At 39.4% G+C, this 24,412-nt stretch overlaps 1 protein-coding gene across 1 annotated transcript in view; it reads left to right on the top strand.

Moving 5' to 3' along the window:
• LOC135154646 (uncharacterized) overlaps positions 1-24,412 on the top strand; it is a 43,898-nt gene that overhangs the window by 15,486 nt on the left and 4,000 nt on the right. The window contains exons 6-11 of the mRNA XM_064101462.1: positions 2,023-2,172; positions 5,989-6,138; positions 9,957-10,106; positions 14,258-14,407; positions 18,225-18,374; positions 22,204-22,353. Of these exons, the coding sequence (XP_063957532.1) occupies positions 2,023-2,172; positions 5,989-6,138; positions 9,957-10,106; positions 14,258-14,407; positions 18,225-18,374; positions 22,204-22,353 (900 nt within the window). The remainder of the gene's footprint in view (positions 1-2,022; positions 2,173-5,988; positions 6,139-9,956; positions 10,107-14,257; positions 14,408-18,224; positions 18,375-22,203; positions 22,354-24,412) is intronic.

The following is a 24,412-nucleotide window of genomic DNA, read 5'->3' as shown; positions in this document are numbered from 1 at the left end:
GTCAGATATATATCCTATCCAATGGTAGTAAACATTCGGCCCTCTAATTTCACGTTTATTTTTTATGAATTTTTCAAAAGTGTCATTTTAACACACAAGTCTATGGGGAATGTTTTACGCGCGTGACACCATAACGATACCGCTTTGAAACTTAAATGTCTCCCTCTCAAGGTCACGTTTTTATTATGTATCTTCAAACATAGCCACCACAACCCTAGCCCCTCCCTCTCTCTTTCTATCTTTTATTCTACTCTGACTTCCGCAAAAATGTGCACCCACTTTCCCTCGATGTCTCTTTTTATCTCTCTCCCTCTTCTCACTATCTCTACTATTGTTTTGAGTGATATTTGTGAGAATAATAGACATCCTCCTTATCATTTTGTCATTATTCTTAATATCATTGATATTATGATTTACTCCCCCTTTTCCTCACAATCGTCGTCGCCATCATTACATCTGCTGCTGTTCTTATTATTTATTTGGAGCACATTTTGTTTTCTAGTTGAAAATAATACCAGTAAACCTCAACATGGAATAAAATCTCATGAAGTGGATAGGGTTATCCAGAGAAACATCTTGAAGATGGAAAATCTTAACTTTGATAACATTTTCTTCTAGAATGTGAGCGAAAGAAAACAATGAGGAACAATGAATGTTTTCATGGTGATTTTATTATCAGATGGTGCCAAAATATGAGTTATAGTGGGACTACTTTCTGCGTAGATGTAGTTTTCTTGCGAACCATCGCTTGACACGCCTCCATCTACTTGGCCGTTGGAGTTTGTCGATTTGAGTTTGGATGGTATCAAGGCTTGGGCGGTGATCAGGATCATTTGCCATGCACTTAGATCCTATCTTGGTCAGTGTTCGAACCACGGGAGAGTGGAGATCTGAAGTTAGGAGAAACATAAAGAGAAGCAAAGGAAACGGAGATAATTATGCATTGAACAAAATGATATTCAATGAATGGGTGAAAATCAAAAGGAGAATCAAGAAAATGGTTGCGGTTTAAATATTTCATGAACAGATTTTTTTTTAGACATGTATTATTTTGTGAACAGCGAGTTTTCCATTCAATATATGAGATGGTGATAAAGATTCGATAATTACCTTCGAATATCTCTCCCATATCCGAAAAGATACGGCCGATCGAAAACACGTCTGAAGCAACTGATGTCGGCTGTTCATCCAGGACAACCTCAGGTGCTATGTAGTCCGCCTCCCCTCCGTGCACATATGCCATTTTCAGTTCTTTGGTGACCCCAACCATTTTTGCTGGTGCCGTCATTGTGCTCGCCATGCCGAAATCGATGATGACGGCGTTGTATCGTTTGCCGCGTTTTTCTAACAGCACGTTATCATTCTTCAAGTCATTATGGAGAAGTCCGTGATCATGGAACTCCTTCATTCCCTTGACGATATCCTCTGCGATCTTGACAACGTTGCTGACTGATAGACGTGGTGGTGCGTGGAGAGGGTAGCCAGTGCCTGTCTTCTTGCATCCGATGAACTCGACGGCCTGGCAGAGTTCGTTTCCGAGGTCTAGCGTACCCCATAACTTTGGAAAGTAGGGACTTCCTGACAACAACTGTTGGATCAGTGCCTCCTTTGTAGCTCTGGTCCTTGTTGCCTTGAGTTCCTCAACCATTTCACCGGGCGAGGCAAAATCGTCTGACCAAGACGGTTCTTTGACCGCAAGAGGGACGCCTGTGGAACGATGACGTGCTAGAAGGACGCGACCGTAGCTGCCCCGCCCAATCTCCACGAGCGTTTCCAGGCTCTGCCAAATGAATGAAAAAATGTCCTTCAATCCAACTATATAGAAAGGGTAATTCGTATTAATCGATTGAAGTGTGTGTCAATGTTTTGTGTTTACATTTAGGGTTCAAATCTTAAGTAAAAATAAAATTAATACAACATTATCATTATCTATTTTAACTTGTCTTTCCGATCTAAATCAGTGTCATATTTGAGATATTGTGCATGTATTAAAGATGATTTTGATCGGCATTACCTTTACAGTCCATTCCATGTCAAAGGTCGAGAGGTCATCGAGTTTGAGAGTTTGACATGTGACGCTGGTTTGCAGCATTTGGATGACCTCTTCGTCAACACTCTTGTTCTCGTGGACAGGTATCTGCGTTGTCGGCTTGCTGTCACAGTGGCTACAAGGTAAGAACAAAATACATTATGCATAGTTATTACCCCCGAAAACTAAGCTCTTATATATCGCAGAATGAAGGCTGTGAATAGCTATATCCGTGGAGATTTTATAAAGTATTTAGTAACTGACATTTCAATGAAACATCGATTCGTCAAATAGGCAACATTCAAAGTGAATGCAATTTTAGAAGCTACACCCCCCCCCCTAAAAAAGTCCTACCTTAAGATAGAGGTCGATTTTTCAGGAGTGTGGGTTTCCTGGTCCTTCGCCTCAAGGAAATCACCACCAGGGTAAGCTTCAGCTTCTTGCTTAGCTTTGACTAACTCAATGGCTTGAAGGATCTCATCACCGTGATCCGACACTGGTCCTTGGGCTAGTCGTCGAGGCCGATTTGCCATGCGTTGAGCTCTTCGTTTTCTCTGAGCTGACATACTGATGTCTGCCATTTTCAAAGTTTCTGAGATAGTTATTGGATAATGATACGTAAAATCATTTGTGACATAATCATGCGATGCTCTGAAACAAGTTAGGTTCAGTAAGTCGACATATGTATTCTTAGATTCGATTTCAAGCAACATGACTAGAAAATCACTTGACTTTTTTTTCTTTCTTTCACTCTCTCCTTCTCCCTCAATATAATTAATTTCCCGTCAATCTTTACGTCTTGTGTAAATTGACTAGATATTTTGGATTTCTTGCAAATAACTTGTTAAAACATGTTGAATAGGTGTTAAACAGTGTTGCATACCCTATTGACCATTGTGTCGTCATATTAGGTCAAAACTTTCAGCGAATGAGAGCGCGTATCAAACGGCACATATCCCAATATATTGTGCGCGCCGGAGAATCAGCGTACAAAACCAAAATTTTCTGGCGATTCGAAAACACAAGAGTGTCGATTCGCATGTTTTTCCTTACTTGCACTTTTATGAGCTTTATTTGTCCGAATCAGATGTTATGTTCCTGTGTTTTTCATTTGATCATTGTAATTATGCCTATTTCACGTTTGAGGGAGAGGGAGAAAGAATGACAAGCGACAGATGAAAATACGTGATGGGGGGGGGGCGGGGTAAGATTCTAGTTTCTGTAACTTTCTGATGATTTATATGTTTTTGTTGAATAACCTTTAAAACACATTTTGCTCGTTAGTATTTTTTTGTATGTAGGAAGTAAAATGTGATTCTAGTATTTTTTCAAAACAAGCTTCATAGGAGAATTTGGATATCAATCTTGTCAGCGTCGGATGAGAAATTGCTAGGGAGTGATCTTTCTGCTTGAATATCGATGTTGAGACATTCAGTGAAGGATAATTATAGGTCTCAGAGTGGGTAGACTTAAGGAGAGGGAATAACAATTCATGATTATCTTGAATAATGCAATGATGGTTTGTAATGAAAATTTTATTAAGGCTTAAGGTACAAATTATTAGGGGAGTGTTGGGAATCTACCGCTGATAGCAGACAGAGCAGGGTATATAAAGGTTCCATGAGCCTAATTACAACAGGAGGGCTAAAGATATTCATTCGACCCAACCCATTCGAATTTTTTTTCAATTAGATATTGCTGATTGACAAAAGTGTATGAATATGATTGAAAATCTAACACTGATTCTAAAAATGGTAACAACTGAACTTCCCTTGCCCAAATCGGGAAGATATAAAATGACTTTGGAACTATTTTTTTGACTGGCGGACGAATTAGGGCTATTTTACTGTTACAGTCGATAAATTTGATCCCATCATAGTTATCTTCATAAATGGCGATTTATTTTTAAAATGAGCCGGCTACGATACCCTTCTCTGGTCAGATATATATCCTATCCAATGGTAGTAAACATTCGGCCCTCTAATTTCACGTTTATTTTTTATGAATTTTTCAAAAGTGTCATTTTAACACACAAGTCTATGGGGAATGTTTTACGCGCGTGACACCATAACGATACCGCTTTGAAACTTAAATGTCTCCCTCTCAAGGTCACGTTTTTATTATGTATCTTCAAACATAGCCACCACAACCCTAGCCCCTCCCTCTCTCTTTCTATCTTTTATTCTACTCTGACTTCCGCAAAAATGTGCACCCACTTTCCCTCGATGTCTCTTTTTATCTCTCTCCCTCTTCTCACTATCTCTACTATTGTTTTGAGTGATATTTGTGAGAATAATAGACATCCTCCTTATCATTTTGTCATTATTCTTAATATCATTGATATTATGATTTACTCCCCCTTTTCCTCACAATCGTCGTCGCCATCATTACATCTGCTGCTGTTCTTATTATTTATTTGGAGCACATTTTGTTTTCTAGTTGAAAATAATACCAGTAAACCTCAACATGGAATAAAATCTCATGAAGTGGATAGGGTTATCCAGAGAAACATCTTGAAGATGGAAAATCTTAACTTTGATAACATTTTCTTCTAGAATGTGAGCGAAAGAAAACAATGAGGAACAATTAATGTTTTCATGGTGATTTTATTATCAGATGGTGCCAAAATATGAGTTATAGTGGGACTACTTTCTGCGTAGATGTAGTTTTCTTGCGAACCATCGCTTGACACGCCTCCATCTACTTGGCCGTTGGAGTTTGTCGATTTGAGTTTGGATGGTATCAAGGCTTGGGCGGTGATCAGGATCATTTGCCATGCACTTAGATCCTATCTTGGTCAGTGTTCGAACCACGGGAGAGTGGAGATCTGAAGTTAGGAGAAACATAAAGAGAAGCAAAGGAAACGGAGATAATTATGCATTGAACAAAATGATATTCAATGAATGGGTGAAAATCAAAAGGAGAATCAAGAAAATGGTTGCGGTTTAAATATTTCATGAACAGATTTTTTTTTAGACATGTATTATTTTGTGAACAGCGAGTTTTCCATTCAATATATGAGATGGTGATAAAGATTCGATAATTACCTTCGAATATCTCTCCCATATCCGAAAAGATACGGCCGATCGAAAACACGTCTGAAGCAACTGATGTCGGCTGTTCATCCAGGACAACCTCAGGTGCTATGTAGTCCGCCTCCCCTCCGTGCACATATGCCATTTTCAGTTCTTTGGTGACCCCAACCATTTTTGCTGGTGCCGTCATTGTGCTCGCCATGCCGAAATCGATGATGACGGCGTTGTATCGTTTGCCGCGTTTTTCTAACAGCACGTTATCATTCTTCAAGTCATTATGGAGAAGTCCGTGATCATGGAACTCCTTCATTCCCTTGACGATATCCTCTGCGATCTTGACAACGTTGCTGACTGATAGACGTGGTGGTGCGTGGAGAGGGTAGCCAGTGCCTGTCTTCTTGCATCCGATGAACTCGACGGCCTGGCAGAGTTCGTTTCCGAGGTCTAGCGTACCCCATAACTTTGGAAAGTAGGGACTTCCTGACAACAACTGTTGGATCAGTGCCTCCTTTGTAGCTCTGGTCCTTGTTGCCTTGAGTTCCTCAACCATTTCACCGGGCGAGGCAAAATCGTCTGACCAAGACGGTTCTTTGACCGCAAGAGGGACGCCTGTGGAACGATGACGTGCTAGAAGGACGCGACCGTAGCTGCCCCGCCCAATCTCCACGAGCGTTTCCAGGCTCTGCCAAATGAATGAAAAAATGTCCTTCAATCCAACTATATAGAAAGGGTAATTCGTATTAATCGATTGAAGTGTGTGTCAATGTTTTGTGTTTACATTTAGGGTTCAAATCTTAAGTAAAAATAAAATTAATACAACATTATCATTATCTATTTTAACTTGTCTTTCCGATCTAAATCAGTGTCATATTTGAGATATTGTGCATGTATTAAAGATGATTTTGATCGGCATTACCTTTACAGTCCATTCCATGTCAAAGGTCGAGAGGTCATCGAGTTTGAGAGTTTGACATGTGACGCTGGTTTGCAGCATTTGGATGACCTCTTCGTCAACACTCTTGTTCTCGTGGACAGGTATCTGCGTTGTCGGCTTGCTGTCACAGTGGCTACAAGGTAAGAACAAAATACATTATGCATAGTTATTACCCCCGAAAACTAAGCTCTTATATATCGCAGAATGAAGGCTGTGAATAGCTATATCCGTGGAGATTTTATAAAGTATTTAGTAACTGACATTTCAATGAAACATCGATTCGTCAAATAGGCAACATTCAAAGTGAATGCAATTTTAGAAGCTACACCCCCCCCCCTAAAAAAGTCCTACCTTAAGATAGAGGTCGATTTTTCAGGAGTGTGGGTTTCCTGGTCCTTCGCCTCAAGGAAATCACCACCAGGGTAAGCTTCAGCTTCTTGCTTAGCTTTGACTAACTCAATGGCTTGAAGGATCTCATCACCGTGATCCGACACTGGTCCTTGGGCTAGTCGTCGAGGCCGATTTGCCATGCGTTGAGCTCTTCGTTTTCTCTGAGCTGACATACTGATGTCTGCCATTTTCAAAGTTTCTGAGATAGTTATTGGATAATGATACGTAAAATCATTTGTGACATAATCATGCGATGCTCTGAAACAAGTTAGGTTCAGTAAGTCGACATATGTATTCTTAGATTCGATTTCAAGCAACATGACTAGAAAATCACTTGACTTTTTTTTCTTTCTTTCACTCTCTCCTTCTCCCTCAATATAATTAATTTCCCGTCAATCTTTACGTCTTGTGTAAATTGACTAGATATTTTGGATTTCTTGCAAATAACTTGTTAAAACATGTTGAATAGGTGTTAAACAGTGTTGCATACCCTATTGACCATTGTGTCGTCATATTAGGTCAAAACTTTCAGCGAATGAGAGCGCGTATCAAACGGCACATATCCCAATATATTGTGCGCGCCGGAGAATCAGCGTACAAAACCAAAATTTTCTGGCGATTCGAAAACACAAGAGTGTCGATTCGCATGTTTTTCCTTACTTGCACTTTTATGAGCTTTATTTGTCCGAATCAGATGTTATGTTCCTGTGTTTTTCATTTGATCATTGTAATTATGCCTATTTCACGTTTGAGGGAGAGGGAGAAAGAATGACAAGCGACAGATGAAAATACGTGATGGGGGGGGGGGGCGGGGTAAGATTCTAGTTTCTGTAACTTTCTGATGATTTATATGTTTTTGTTGAATAACCTTTAAAACACATTTTGCTCGTTAGTATTTTTTTGTATGTAGGAAGTAAAATGTGATTCTAGTATTTTTTCAAAACAAGCTTCATAGGAGAATTTGGATATCAATCTTGTCAGCGTCGGATGAGAAATTGCTAGGGAGTGATCTTTCTGCTTGAATATCGATGTTGAGACATTCAGTGAAGGATAATTATAGGTCTCAGAGTGGGTAGACTTAAGGAGAGGGAATAACAATTCATGATTATCTTGAATAATGCAATGATGGTTTGTAATGAAAATTTTATTAAGGCTTAAGGTACAAATTATTAGGGGAGTGTTGGGAATCTACCGCTGATAGCAGACAGAGCAGGGTATATAAAGGTTCCATGAGCCTAATTACAACAGGAGGGCTAAAGATATTCATTCGACCCAACCCATTCGAATTTTTTTTCAATTAGATATTGCTGATTGACAAAAGTGTATGAATATGATTGAAAATCTAACACTGATTCTAAAAATGGTAACAACTGAACTTCCCTTGCCCAAATCGGGAAGATATAAAATGACTTTGGAACTATTTTTTTGACTGGCGGACGAATTAGGGCTATTTTACTGTTACAGTCGATAAATTTGATCCCATCATAGTTATCTTCATAAATGGCGATTTATTTTTAAAATGAGCCGGCTACGATACCCTTCTCTGGTCAGATATATATCCTATCCAATGGTAGTAAACATTCGGCCCTCTAATTTCACGTTTATTTTTTATGAATTTTTCAAAAGTGTCATTTTAACACACAAGTCTATGGGGAATGTTTTACGCGCGTGACACCATAACGATACCGCTTTGAAACTTAAATGTCTCCCTCTCAAGGTCACGTTTTTATTATGTATCTTCAAACATAGCCACCACAACCCTAGCCCCTCCCTCTCTCTTTCTATCTTTTATTCTACTCTGACTTCCGCAAAAATGTGCACCCACTTTCCCTCGATGTCTCTTTTTATCTCTCTCCCTCTTCTCACTATCTCTACTATTGTTTTGAGTGATATTTGTGAGAATAATAGACATCCTCCTTATCATTTTGTCATTATTCTTAATATCATTGATATTATGATTTACTCCCCCTTTTCCTCACAATCGTCGTCGCCATCATTACATCTGCTGCTGTTCTTATTATTTATTTGGAGCACATTTTGTTTTCTAGTTGAAAATAATACCAGTAAACCTCAACATGGAATAAAATCTCATGAAGTGGATAGGGTTATCCAGAGAAACATCTTGAAGATGGAAAATCTTAACTTTGATAACATTTTCTTCTAGAATGTGAGCGAAAGAAAACAATGAGGAACAATGAATGTTTTCATGGTGATTTTATTATCAGATGGTGCCAAAATATGAGTTATAGTGGGACTACTTTCTGCGTAGATGTAGTTTTCTTGCGAACCATCGCTTGACACGCCTCCATCTACTTGGCCGTTGGAGTTTGTCGATTTGAGTTTGGATGGTATCAAGGCTTGGGCGGTGATCAGGATCATTTGCCATGCACTTAGATCCTATCTTGGTCAGTGTTCGAACCACGGGAGAGTGGAGATCTGAAGTTAGGAGAAACATAAAGAGAAGCAAAGGAAACGGAGATAATTATGCATTGAACAAAATGATATTCAATGAATGGGTGAAAATCAAAAGGAGAATCAAGAAAATGGTTGCGGTTTAAATATTTCATGAACAGATTTTTTTTTAGACATGTATTATTTTGTGAACAGCGAGTTTTCCATTCAATATATGAGATGGTGATAAAGATTCGATAATTACCTTCGAATATCTCTCCCATATCCGAAAAGATACGGCCGATCGAAAACACGTCTGAAGCAACTGATGTCGGCTGTTCATCCAGGACAACCTCAGGTGCTATGTAGTCCGCCTCCCCTCCGTGCACATATGCCATTTTCAGTTCTTTGGTGACCCCAACCATTTTTGCTGGTGCCGTCATTGTGCTCGCCATGCCGAAATCGATGATGACGGCGTTGTATCGTTTGCCGCGTTTTTCTAACAGCACGTTATCATTCTTCAAGTCATTATGGAGAAGTCCGTGATCATGGAACTCCTTCATTCCCTTGACGATATCCTCTGCGATCTTGACAACGTTGCTGACTGATAGACGTGGTGGTGCGTGGAGAGGGTAGCCAGTGCCTGTCTTCTTGCATCCGATGAACTCGACGGCCTGGCAGAGTTCGTTTCCGAGGTCTAGCGTACCCCATAACTTTGGAAAGTAGGGACTTCCTGACAACAACTGTTGGATCAGTGCCTCCTTTGTAGCTCTGGTCCTTGTTGCCTTGAGTTCCTCAACCATTTCACCGGGCGAGGCAAAATCGTCTGACCAAGACGGTTCTTTGACCGCAAGAGGGACGCCTGTGGAACGATGACGTGCTAGAAGGACGCGACCGTAGCTGCCCCGCCCAATCTCCACGAGCGTTTCCAGGCTCTGCCAAATGAATGAAAAAATGTCCTTCAATCCAACTATATAGAAAGGGTAATTCGTATTAATCGATTGAAGTGTGTGTCAATGTTTTGTGTTTACATTTAGGGTTCAAATCTTAAGTAAAAATAAAATTAATACAACATTATCATTATCTATTTTAACTTGTCTTTCCGATCTAAATCAGTGTCATATTTGAGATATTGTGCATGTATTAAAGATGATTTTGATCGGCATTACCTTTACAGTCCATTCCATGTCAAAGGTCGAGAGGTCATCGAGTTTGAGAGTTTGACATGTGACGCTGGTTTGCAGCATTTGGATGACCTCTTCGTCAACACTCTTGTTCTCGTGGACAGGTATCTGCGTTGTCGGCTTGCTGTCACAGTGGCTACAAGGTAAGAACAAAATACATTATGCATAGTTATTACCCCCGAAAACTAAGCTCTTATATATCGCAGAATGAAGGCTGTGAATAGCTATATCCGTGGAGATTTTATAAAGTATTTAGTAACTGACATTTCAATGAAACATCGATTCGTCAAATAGGCAACATTCAAAGTGAATGCAATTTTAGAAGCTACACCCCCCCCCCTAAAAAAGTCCTACCTTAAGATAGAGGTCGATTTTTCAGGAGTGTGGGTTTCCTGGTCCTTCGCCTCAAGGAAATCACCACCAGGGTAAGCTTCAGCTTCTTGCTTAGCTTTGACTAACTCAATGGCTTGAAGGATCTCATCACCGTGATCCGACACTGGTCCTTGGGCTAGTCGTCGAGGCCGATTTGCCATGCGTTGAGCTCTTCGTTTTCTCTGAGCTGACATACTGATGTCTGCCATTTTCAAAGTTTCTGAGATAGTTATTGGATAATGATACGTAAAATCATTTGTGACATAATCATGCGATGCTCTGAAACAAGTTAGGTTCAGTAAGTCGACATATGTATTCTTAGATTCGATTTCAAGCAACATGACTAGAAAATCACTTGACTTTTTTTTCTTTCTTTCACTCTCTCCTTCTCCCTCAATATAATTAATTTCCCGTCAATCTTTACGTCTTGTGTAAATTGACTAGATATTTTGGATTTCTTGCAAATAACTTGTTAAAACATGTTGAATAGGTGTTAAACTATTGTGTAAAAAGAATTAATTTAACTCAATCTAATAAGATTTGATAGTTTTCAGGAGCGATCCGTTGCAATTCGATTACCTGGTCAGAAATGGCCAATTTACTTGAGAACGAATCGATTGAATTGGGTAATTCAATTGAAGAAAAGTTTCGAAAGCGAGGAAGAAGCAATAGTTGCACTCCGAGAGCTAAATCAAAACTGAGACAAGGAACGTCACTGTTTGTTACTCAAAGATACCATTCAAAGTGCGCCCTTGTCAACCATTGTTTCGTCATTAGCTTAAAACTTTCAGCCAATGAAAACGCGTACCCAACATGAGCGTAGAAGAATCAGTGTTGCATACCCTATTGACCATTGTGTCGTCATATTAGGTCAAAACTTTCAGCGAATGAGAGCGCGTATCAAACGGCACATTTCCCAATATATTGTGCGCGCCGGAGAATCAGCGTACAAAACCAAAATTTTCTGGCGATTCGAAAACACAAGAGTGTCGATTCGCATGTTTTTCCTTACTTGCACTTTTATGAGCTTTATTTGTCCGAATCAGATGTTATGTTCCTGTGTTTTTCATTTGATCATTGTAATTATGCCTATTTCACGTTTGAGGGAGAGGGAGAAAGAATGACAAGCGACAGATGAAAATACGTGATGGGGGGGGGGGGGGCGGGGTAAGATTCTAGTTTCTGTAACTTTCTGATGATTTATATGTTTTTGTTGAATAACCTTTAAAACACATTTTGCTCGTTAGTATTTTTTTGTATGTAGGAAGTAAAATGTGATTCTAGTATTTTTTCAAAACAAGCTTCATAGGAGAATTTGGATATCAATCTTGTCAGCGCCGGATGAGAAATTGCTAGGGAGTGATCTTTCTGCTTGAATATCGATGTTGAGACATTCAGTGAAGGATAATTATAGGTCTCAGAGTGGGTAGACTTAAGGAGAGGGAATAACAATTCATGATTATCTTGAATAATGCAATGATGGTTTGTAATGAAAATTTTATTAAGGCTTAAGGTACAAATTATTAGGGGAGTGTTGGGAATCTACCGCTGATAGCAGACAGAGCAGGGTATATAAAGGTTCCATGAGCCTAATTACAACAGGAGGGCTAAAGATATTCATTCGACCCAACCCATTCGAATTTTTTTTCAATTAGATATTGCTGATTGACAAAAGTGTATGAATATGATTGAAAATCTAACACTGATTCTAAAAATGGTAACTACTGAACTTCCCTTGCCCAAATCGGGAAGATATAAAATGACTTTGGAACTATTTTTTTGACTGGCGGACGAATTAGGGCTATTTTACTGTTACAGTCGATAAATTTGATCCCATCATAGTTATCTTCATAAATGGCGATTTATTTTTAAAATGAGCCGGCTACGATACCCTTCTCTGGTCAGATATATATCCTATCCAATGGTAGTAAACATTCGGCCCTCTAATTTCACGTTTATTTTTTATGAATTTTTCAAAAGTGTCATTTTAACACACAAGTCTATGGGGAATGTTTTACGCGCGTGACACCATAACGATACCGCTTTGAAACTTAAATGTCTCCCTCTCAAGGTCACGTTTTTATTATGTATCTTCAAACATAGCCACCACAACCCTAGCCCCTCCCTCTCTCTTTCTATCTTTTATTCTACTCTGACTTCCGCAAAAATGTGCACCCACTTTCCCTCGATGTCTCTTTTTATCTCTCTCCCTCTTCTCACTATCTCTACTATTGTTTTGAGTGATATTTGTGAGAATAATAGACATCCTCCTTATCATTTTGTCATTATTCTTAATATCATTGATATTATGATTTACTCCCCCTTTTCCTCACAATCGTCGTCGCCATCATTACATCTGCTGCTGTTCTTATTATTTATTTGGAGCACATTTTGTTTTCTAGTTGAAAATAATACCAGTAAACCTCAACATGGAATAAAATCTCATGAAGTGGATAGGGTTATCCAGAGAAACATCTTGAAGATGGAAAATCTTAACTTTGATAACATTTTCTTCTAGAATGTGAGCGAAAGAAAACAATGAGGAACAATGAATGTTTTCATGGTGATTTTATTATCAGATGGTGCCAAAATATGAGTTATAGTGGGACTACTTTCTGCGTAGATGTAGTTTTCTTGCGAACCATCGCTTGACACGCCTCCATCTACTTGGCCGTTGGAGTTTGTCGATTTGAGTTTGGATGGTATCAAGGCTTGGGCGGTGATCAGGATCATTTGCCATGCACTTAGATCCTATCTTGGTCAGTGTTCGAACCACGGGAGAGTGGAGATCTGAAGTTAGGAGAAACATAAAGAGAAGCAAAGGAAACGGAGATAATTATGCATTGAACAAAATGATATTCAATGAATGGGTGAAAATCAAAAGGAGAATCAAGAAAATGGTTGCGGTTTAAATATTTCATGAACAGATTTTTTTTTAGACATGTATTATTTTGTGAACAGCGAGTTTTCCATTCAATATATGAGATGGTGATAAAGATTCGATAATTACCTTCGAATATCTCTCCCATATCCGAAAAGATACGGCCGATCGAAAACACGTCTGAAGCAACTGATGTCGGCTGTTCATCCAGGACAACCTCAGGTGCTATGTAGTCCGCCTCCCCTCCGTGCACATATGCCATTTTCAGTTCTTTGGTGACCCCAACCATTTTTGCTGGTGCCGTCATTGTGCTCGCCATGCCGAAATCGATGATGACGGCGTTGTATCGTTTGCCGCGTTTTTCTAACAGCACGTTATCATTCTTCAAGTCATTATGGAGAAGTCCGTGATCATGGAACTCCTTCATTCCCTTGACGATATCCTCTGCGATCTTGACAACGTTGCTGACTGATAGACGTGGTGGTGCGTGGAGAGGGTAGCCAGTGCCTGTCTTCTTGCATCCGATGAACTCGACGGCCTGGCAGAGTTCGTTTCCGAGGTCTAGCGTACCCCATAACTTTGGAAAGTAGGGACTTCCTGACAACAACTGTTGGATCAGTGCCTCCTTTGTAGCTCTGGTCCTTGTTGCCTTGAGTTCCTCAACCATTTCACCGGGCGAGGCAAAATCGTCTGACCAAGACGGTTCTTTGACCGCAAGAGGGACGCCTGTGGAACGATGACGTGCTAGAAGGACGCGACCGTAGCTGCCCCGCCCAATCTCCACGAGCGTTTCCAGGCTCTGCCAAATGAATGAAAAAATGTCCTTCAATCCAACTATATAGAAAGGGTAATTCGTATTAATCGATTGAAGTGTGTGTCAATGTTTTGTGTTTACATTTAGGGTTCAAATCTTAAGTAAAAATAAAATTAATACAACATTATCATTATCTATTTTAACTTGTCTTTCCGATCTAAATCAGTGTCATATTTGAGATATTGTGCATGTATTAAAGATGATTTTGATCGGCATTACCTTTACAGTCCATTCCATGTCAAAGGTCGAGAGGTCATCGAGTTTGAGAGTTTGACATGTGACGCTGGTTTGCAGCATTTGGATGACCTCTTCGTCAACACTCTTGTTCTCGTGGACAGGTATCTGCGTTGTCGGCTTGCTGTCACAGTGGCTACAAGGTAAGAACAAAATACATTATGCATAGTTATTACCCCCGAAAACTAAGCTCTTATATATCGCAGAATGAAGGCTGTGAATAGCTATATCCGTGGAGATTTTATAAAGTATTTAGTAACTGACATTTCAATGAAACATCGATTCGTCAAATAGGCAACATTCAAAGTGAATGCAATTTTAGAAGCTACACCCCCCCCCCTAAAAAAGTCCTACCTTAAGATAGAGGTCGATTTTTCAGGAGTGTGGGTTTCCTGGTCCTTCGCCTCAAGGAAATCACCACCAGGGTAAGCTTCAGCTTCTTGCTTAGCTTTGACTAACTCAATGGCTTGAAGGATCTCATCACCGTGATCCGACACTGGTCCTTGGGCTAGTCGTCGAGGCCGATTTGCCATGCGTTGAGCTCTTCGTTTTCTCTGAGCTGACATACTGATGTCTGCCATTTTCAAAGTTTCTGAGATAGTTATTGGATAATGATACGTAAAATCATTTGTGACATAATCATGCGATGCTCTGAAACAAGTTAGGTTCAGTAAGTCGACATATGTATTCTTAGATTCGATTTCAAGCAACATGACTAGAAAATCACTTGACTTTTTTTTCTTTCTTTCACTCTCTCCTTCTCCCTCAATATAATTAATTTCCCGTCAATCTTTACGTCTTGTGTAAATTGACTAGATATTTTGGATTTCTTGCAAATAACTTGTTAAAACATGTTGAATAGGTGTTAAACAGTGTTGCATACCCTATTGACCATTGTGTCGTCATATTAGGTCAAAACTTTCAGCGAATGAGAGCGCGTATCAAACGGCACATTTCCCAATATATTGTGCGCGCCGGAGAATCAGCGTACAAAACCAAAATTTTCTGGCGATTCGAAAACACAAGAGTGTCGATTCGCATGTTTTTCCTTACTTGCACTTTTATGAGCTTTATTTGTCCGAATCAGATGTTATGTTCCTGTGTTTTTCATTTGATCATTGTAATTATGCCTATTTCACGTTTGAGGGAGAGGGAGAAAGAATGACAAGCGACAGATGAAAATACGTGATGGGGGGGGGGGCGGGGTAAGATTCTAGTTTCTGTAACTTTCTGATGATTTATATGTTTTTGTTGAATAACCTTTAAAACACATTTTGCTCGTTAGTATTTTTTTGTATGTAGGAAGTAAAATGTGATTCTAGTATTTTTTCAAAACAAGCTTCATAGGAGAATTTGGATATCAATCTTGTCAGCGTCGGATGAGAAATTGCTAGGGAGTGATCTTTCTGCTTGAATATCGATGTTGAGACATTCAGTGAAGGATAATTATAGGTCTCAGAGTGGGTAGACTTAAGGAGAGGGAATAACAATTCATGATTATCTTGAATAATGCAATGATGGTTTGTAATGAAAATTTTATTAAGGCTTAAGGTACAAATTATTAGGGGAGTGTTGGGAATCTACCGCTGATAGCAGACAGAGCAGGGTATATAAAGGTTCCATGAGCCTAATTACAACAGGAGGGCTAAAGATATTCATTCGACCCAACCCATTCGAATTTTTTTTCAATTAGATATTGCTGATTGACAAAAGTGTATGAATATGATTGAAAATCTAACACTGATTCTAAAAATGGTAACTACTGAACTTCCCTTGCCCAAATCGGGAAGATATAAAATGACTTTGGAACTATTTTTTTGACTGGCGGACGAATTAGGGCTATTTTACTGTTACAGTCGATAAATTTGATCCCATCATAGTTATCTTCATAAATGGCGATTTATTTTTAAAATGAGCCGGCTACGATACCCTTCTCTGGTCAGATATATATCCTATCCAATGGTAGTAAACATTCGGCCCTCTAATTTCACGTTTATTTTTTATGAATTTTTCAAAAGTGTCATTTTAACACACAAGTCTATGGGGAATGTTTTACGCGCGTGACACCATAACGATACCGCTTTGAAACTTAAATGTCTCCCTCTCAAGGTCACGTTTTTATTATGTATCTTCAAACATAGCCACCACAACCCTAGCCCCTCCCTCTCTCTTTCTATCTTTTATTCTACTCTGACTTCCGCAAAAATGTGCACCCACTTTCCCTCGATGTCTCTTTTTATCTCTCTCCCTCTTCTCACTATCTCTACTATTGTTTTGAGTGATATTTGTGAGAATAATAGACATCCTCCTTATCATTTTGTCATTATTCTTAATATCATTGATATTATGATTTACTCCCCCTTTTCCTCACAATCGTCGTCGCCATCATTACATCTGCTGCTGTTCTTATTATTTATTTGGAGCACATTTTGTTTTCTAGTTGAAAATAATACCAGTAAACCTCAACATGGAATAAAATCTCATGAAGTGGATAGGGTTATCCAGAGAAACATCTTGAAGATGGAAAATCTTAACTTTGATAACATTTTCTTCTAGAATGTGAGCGAAAGAAAACAATGAGGAACAATGAATGTTTTCATGGTGATTTTATTATCAGATGGTGCCAAAATATGAGTTATAGTGGGACTACTTTCTGCGTAGATGTAGTTTTCTTGCGAACCATCGCTTGACACGCCTCCATCTACTTGGCCGTTGGAGTTTGTCGATTTGAGTTTGGATGGTATCAAGGCTTGGGCGGTGATCAGGATCATTTGCCATGCACTTAGATCCTATCTTGGTCAGTGTTCGAACCACGGGAGAGTGGAGATCTGAAGTTAGGAGAAACATAAAGAGAAGCAAAGGAAACGGAGATAATTATGCATTGAACAAAATGATATTCAATGAATGGGTGAAAATCAAAAGGAGAATCAAGAAAATGGTTGCGGTTTAAATATTTCATGAACAGATTTTTTTTTAGACATGTATTATTTTGTGAACAGCGAGTTTTCCATTCAATATATGAGATGGTGATAAAGATTCGATAATTACCTTCGAATATCTCTCCCATATCCGAAAAGATACGGCCGATCGAAAACACGTCTGAAGCAACTGATGTCGGCTGTTCATCCAGGACAACCTCAGGTGCTATGTAGTCCGCCTCCCCTCCGTGCACATATGCCATTTTCAGTTCTTTGGTGACCCCAACCATTTTTGCTGGTGCCGTCATTGTGCTCGCCATGCCGAAATCGATGATGACGGCGTTGTATCGTTTGCCGCGTTTTTCTAACAGCACGTTATCATTCTTCAAGTCATTATGGAGAAGTCCGTGATCATGGAACTCCTTCATTCCCTTGACGATATCCTCTGCGATCTTGACAACGTTGCTGACTGATAGACGTGGTGGTGCGTGGAGAGGGTAGCCAGTGCCTGTCTTCTTGCATCCGATGAACTCGACGGCCTGGCAGAGTTCGTTTCCGAGGTCTAGCGTACCCCATAACTTTGGAAAGTAGGGACTTCCTGACAACAACTGTTGGATCAGTACCTCCTTTGTAGCTCTGGTCCTTGTTGCCTTGAGTTCCTCAACCATTTCACCGGGCGAGGCAAAATCGTCTGACCAAGACGGTTCTTTGACCGCAAGAGGGACGCCTGTGGAACGATGACGTGCTAGAAGGACGCGACCGTAGCTGCCCCGCCCAATCTCCACGAGCGTTTCCAGGCTCTGCCAAATGAATGAAAAAATGTCCTTCAATCCAACTATATAGAAAGGGTAATTCGTATTAATCGATTGAAGTGTGTGTCAATGTTTTGTGTTTACATTTAGGGTTCAAATCTTAAGTAAAAATAAAATTAATACAACATTATCATTATCTATTTTAACTTGTCTTTCCGATCTAAATCAGTGTCATATTTGAGATATTGTGCATGTATTAAAGATGATTTTGATCGGCATTACCTTTACAGTCCATTCCATGTCAAAGGTCGAGAGGTCATCGAGTTTGAGAGTTTGACATGTGACGCTGGTTTGCAGCATTTGGATGACCTCTTCGTCAACACTCTTGTTCTCGTGGACAGGTATCTGCGTTGTCGGCTTGCTGTCACAGTGGCTACAAGGTAAGAACAAAATACATTATGCATAGTTATTACCCCCGAAAACTAAGCTCTTATATATCGCAGAATGAAGGCTGTGAATAGCTATATCCGTGGAGATTTTATAAAGTATTTAGTAACTGACATTTCAATGAAACATCGATTCGTCAAATAGGCAACATTCAAAGTGAATGCAATTTTAGAAGCTACACCCCCCCCCCTAAAAAAGTCCTACCTTAAGATAGAGGTCGATTTTTCAGGAGTGTGGGTTTCCTGGTCCTTCGCCTCAAGGAAATCACCACCAGGGTAAGCTTCAGCTTCTTGCTTAGCTTTGACTAACTCAATGGCTTGAAGGATCTCATCACCGTGATCCGACACTGGTCCTTGGGCTAGTCGTCGAGGCCGATTTGCCATGCGTTGAGCTCTTCGTTTTCTCTGAGCTGACATACTGATGTCTGCCATTTTCAAAGTTTCTGAGATAGTTATTGGATAATGATACGTAAAATCATTTGTGACATAATCATGCGATGCTCTGAAACAAGTTAGGTTCAGTAAGTCGACATATGTATTCTTAGATTCGATTTCAAGCAACATGACTAGAAAATCACTTGACTTTTTTTTCTTTCTTTCACTCTCTCCTTCTCCCTCAATATAATTAATTTCCCGTCAATCTTTACGTCTTGTGTAAATTGACTAGATATTTTGGATTTCTTGCAAATAACTTGTTAAAACATGTTGAATAGGTGTTAAACAGTGTTGCATACCCTATTGACCATTGTGTCGTCATATTAGGTCAAAACTTTCAGCGAATGAGAGCGCGTATCAAACGGCACATTTCCCAATATATTGTGCGCGCCGGAGAATCAGCGTACAAAACCAAAATTTTCTGGCGATTCGAAAACACAAGAGTGTCGATTCGCATGTTTTTCCTTACTTGCACTTTTATGAGCTTTATTTGTCCGAATCAGATGTTATGTTCCTGTGTTTTTCATTTGATCATTGTAATTATGCCTATTTCACGTTTGAGGGAGAGGGAGAAAGAATGACAAGCGACAGATGAAAATACGTGATGGGGGGGGGGGGGCGGGGTAAGATTCTAGTTTCTGTAACTTTCTGATGATTTATATGTTTTTGTTGAATAACCTTTAAAACACATTTTGCTCGTTAGTATTTTTTTGTATGTAGGAAGTAAAATGTGATTCTAGTATTTTTTCAAAACAAGCTTCATAGGAGAATTTGGATATCAATCTTGTCAGCGTCGGATGAGAAATTGCTAGGGAGTGATCTTTCTGCTTGAATATCGATGTTGAGACATTCAGTGAAGGATAATTATAGGTCTCAGAGTGGGTAGACTTAAGGAGAGGGAATAACAATTCATGATTATCTTGAATAATGCAATGATGGTTTGTAATGAAAATTTTATTAAGGCTTAAGGTACAAATTATTAGGGGAGTGTTGGGAATCTACCGCTGATAGCAGACAGAGCAGGGTATATAAAGGTTCCATGAGCCTAATTACAACAGGAGGGCTAAAGATATTCATTCGACCCAACCCATTCGAATTTTTTTTCAATTAGATATTGCTGATTGACAAAAGTGTATGAATATGATTGAAAATCTAACACTGATTCTAAAAATGGTAACAACTGAACTTCCCTTGCCCAAATCGGGAAGATATAAAATGACTTTGGAACTATTTTTTTGACTGGCGGACGAATTAGGGCTATTTTACTGTTACAGTCGATAAATTTGATCCCATCATAGTTATCTTCATAAATGGCGATTTATTTTTAAAATGAGCCGGCTACGATACCCTTCTCTGGTCAGATATATATCCTATCCAATGGTAGTAAACATTCGGCCCTCTAATTTCACGTTTATTTTTTATGAATTTTTCAAAAGTGTCATTTTAACACACAAGTCTATGGGGAATGTTTTACGCGCGTGACACCATAACGATACCGCTTTGAAACTTAAATGTCTCCCTCTCAAGGTCACGTTTTTATTATGTATCTTCAAACATAGCCACCACAACCCTAGCCCCTCCCCCCCCCTCCCTCTCTCTTTCTATCTTTTATTCTACTCTGACTTCCGCAAAAATGTGCACCCACTTTCCCTCGATGTCTCTTTTTATCTCTCTCCCTCTTCTCACTATCTCTACTATTGTTTTGAGTGATATTTGTGAGAATAATAGACATCCTCCTTATCATTTTGTCATTATTCTTAATATCATTGATATTATGATTTACTCCCCCTTTTCCTCACAATCGTCGTCGCCATCATTACATCTGCTGCTGTTCTTATTTTTTATTTGGAGCACATTTTGTTTTCTAGTTGAAAATAATACCAGTAAACCTCAACATGGAATAAAATCTCATGAAGTGGATAGGGTTATCCAGAGAAACATCTTGAAGATGGAAAATCTTAACTTTGATAACATTTTCTTCTAGAATGTGAGCGAAAGAAAACAATGAGGAACAATGAATGTTTTCATGGTGATTTTATTATCAGATGGTGCCAAAATATGAGTTATAGTGGGACTACTTTCTGCGTAGATGTAGTTTTCTTGCGAACCATCGCTTGACACGCCTCCATCTACTTGGCCGTTGGAGTTTGTCGATTTGAGTTTGGATGGTATCAAGGCTTGGGCGGTGATCAGGATCATTTGCCATGCACTTAGATCCTATCTTGGTCAGTGTTCGAACCACGGGAGAGTGGAGATCTGAAGTTAGGAGAAACATAAAGAGAAGCAAAGGAAACGGAGATAATTATGCATTGAACAAAATGATATTCAATGAATGGGTGAAAATCAAAAGGAGAATCAAGAAAATGGTTGCGGTTTAAATATTTCATGAACAGATTTTTTTTTAGACATGTATTATTTTGTGAACAGCGAGTTTTCCATTCAATATATGAGATGGTGATAAAGATTCGATAATTACCTTCGAATATCTCTCCCATATCCGAAAAGATACGGCCGATCGAAAACACGTCTGAAGCAACTGATGTCGGCTGTTCATCCAGGACAACCTCAGGTGCTATGTAGTCCGCCTCCCCTCCGTGCACATATGCCATTTTCAGTTCTTTGGTGACCCCAACCATTTTTGCTGGTGCCGTCATTGTGCTCGCCATGCCGAAATCGATGATGACGGCGTTGTATCGTTTGCCGCGTTTTTCTAACAGCACGTTATCATTCTTCAAGTCATTATGGAGAAGTCCGTGATCATGGAACTCCTTCATTCCCTTGACGATATCCTCTGCGATCTTGACAACGTTGCTGACTGATAGACGTGGTGGTGCGTGGAGAGGGTAGCCAGTGCCTGTCTTCTTGCATCCGATGAACTCGACGGCCTGGCAGAGTTCGTTTCCGAGGTCTAGCGTACCCCATAACTTTGGAAAGTAGGGACTTCCTGACAACAACTGTTGGATCAGTGCCTCCTTTGTAGCTCTGGTCCTTGTTGCCTTGAGTTCCTCAACCATTTCACCGGGCGAGGCAAAATCGTCTGACCAAGACGGTTCTTTGACCGCAAGAGGGACGCCTGTGGAACGATGACGTGCTAGAAGGACGCGACCGTAGCTGCCCCGCCCAATCTCCACGAGCGTTTCCAGGCTCTGCCAAATGAATGAAAAAATGTCCTTCAATCCAACTATATAGAAAGGGTAATTCGTATTAATCGATTGAAGTGTGTGTCAATGTTTTGTGTTTACATTTAGGGTTCAAATCTTAAGTAAAAATAAAATTAATACAACATTATCATTATCTATTTTAACTTGTCTTTCCGATCTAAATCAGTGTCATATTTGAGATATTGTGCATGTATTAAAGATGATTTTGATCGGCATTACCTTTACAGTCCATTCCATGTCAAAGGTCGAGAGGTCATCGAGTTTGAGAGTTTGACATGTGACGCTGGTTTGCAGCATTTGGATGACCTCTTCGTCAACACTCTTGTTCTCGTGGACAGGTATCTGCGTTGTCGGCTTGCTGTCACAGTGGCTACAAGGTAAGAACAAAATACATTATGCATAGTTATTACCCCCGAAAACTAAGCTCTTATATATCGCAGAATGAAGGCTGTGAATAGCTATATCCGTGGAGATTTTATAAAGTATTTAGTAACTGACATTTCAATGAAACATCGATTCGTCAAATAGGCAACATTCAAAGTGAATGCAATTTTAGAAGCTACACCCCCCCCCCCTAAAAAAGTCCTACCTTAAGATAGAGGTCGATTTTTCAGGAGTGTGGGTTTCCTGGTCCTTCGCCTCAAGGAAATCACCACCAGGGTAAGCTTCAGCTTCTTGCTTAGCTTTGACTAACTCAATGGCTTGAAGGATCTCATCACCGTGATCCGACACTGGTCCTTGGGCTAGTCGTCGAGGCCGATTTGCCATGCGTTGAGCTCTTCGTTTTCTCTGAGCTGACATACTGATGTCTGCCATTTTCAAAGTTTCTGAGATAGTTATTGGATAATGATACGTAAAATCATTTGTGACATAATCATGCGATGCTCTGAAACAAGTTAGGTTCAGTAAGTCGACATATGTATTCTTAGATTCGATTTCAAGCAACATGACTAGAAAATCACTTGACTTTTTTTTCTTTCTTTCACTCTCTCCTTCTCCCTCAATATAATTAATTTCCCGTCAATCTTTACGTCTTGTGTAAATTGACTAGATATTTTGGATTTCTTGCAAATAACTTGTTAAAACATGTTGAATAGGTGTTAAACTATTGTGTAAAAAGAATTAATTTAACTCAATCTAATAAGATTTGATAGTTTTCAGGAGCGATCCGTTGCAATTCGATTACCTGGTCAGAAATGGCCAATTTACTTGAGAACGAATCGATTGAATTGGGTAATTCAATTGAAGAAAAGTTTCGAAAGCGAGGAAGAAGCAATAGTTGCACTCCGAGAGCTAAATCAAAACTGAGACAAGGAACGTCACTGTTTGTTACTCAAAGATACCATTCAAAGTGCGCCCTTGTCAACCATTGTTTCGTCATTAGCTTAAAACTTTCAGCCAATGAAAACGCGTACCCAACATGAGCGTAGAAGAATCAGTGTTGCATACCCTATTGACCATTGTGTCGTCATATTAGGTCAAAACTTTCAGCGAATGAGAGCGCGTATCAAACGGCACATTTCCCAATATATTGTGCGCGCCGGAGAATCAGCGTACAAAACCAAAATTTTCTGGCGATTCGAAAACACAAGAGTGTCGATTCGCATGTTTTTCCTTACTTGCACTTTTATGAGCTTTATTTGTCCGAATCAGATGTTATGTTCCTGTGTTTTTCATTTGATCATTGTAATTATGCCTATTTCACGTTTGAGGGAGAGGGAGAAAGAATGACAAGCGACAGATGAAAATACGTGATGGGGGGGGGGGGCGGGGTAAGATTCTAGTTTCTGTAACTTTCTGATGATTTATATGTTTTTGTTGAATAACCTTTAAAACACATTTTGCTCGTTAGTATTTTTTTGTATGTAGGAAGTAAAATGTGATTCTAGTATTTTTTCAAAACAAGCTTCATAGGAGAATTTGGATATCAATCTTGTCAGCGCCGGATGAGAAATTGCTAGGGAGTGATCTTTCTGCTTGAATATCGATGTTGAGACATTCAGTGAAGGATAATTATAGGTCTCAGAGTGGGTAGACTTAAGGAGAGGGAATAACAATTCATGATTATCTTGAATAATGCAATGATGGTTTGTAATGAAAATTTTATTAAGGCTTAAGGTACAAATTATTAGGGGAGTGTTGGGAATCTACCGCTGATAGCAGACAGAGCAGGGTATATAAAGGTTCCATGAGCCTAATTACAACAGGAGGGCTAAAGATATTCATTCGACCCAACCCATTCGAATTTTTTTTCAATTAGATATTGCTGATTGACAAAAGTGTATGAATATGATTGAAAATCTAACACTGATTCTAAAAATGGTAACTACTGAACTTCCCTTGCCCAAATCGGGAAGATATAAAATGACTTTGGAACTATTTTTTTGACTGGCGGACGAATTAGGGCTATTTTACTGTTACAGTCGATAAATTTGA

The sequence above is a fragment of the Lytechinus pictus genome, chromosome 7 (assembly GCF_037042905.1).
Source record: "Lytechinus pictus isolate F3 Inbred chromosome 7, Lp3.0, whole genome shotgun sequence".
Lineage (NCBI taxonomy): Eukaryota > Metazoa > Echinodermata > Echinoidea > Temnopleuroida > Toxopneustidae > Lytechinus > Lytechinus pictus.
Note: the sequence above shows the minus strand (reverse complement) of the source record. Positions and strands in the feature narration are given on the sequence as shown.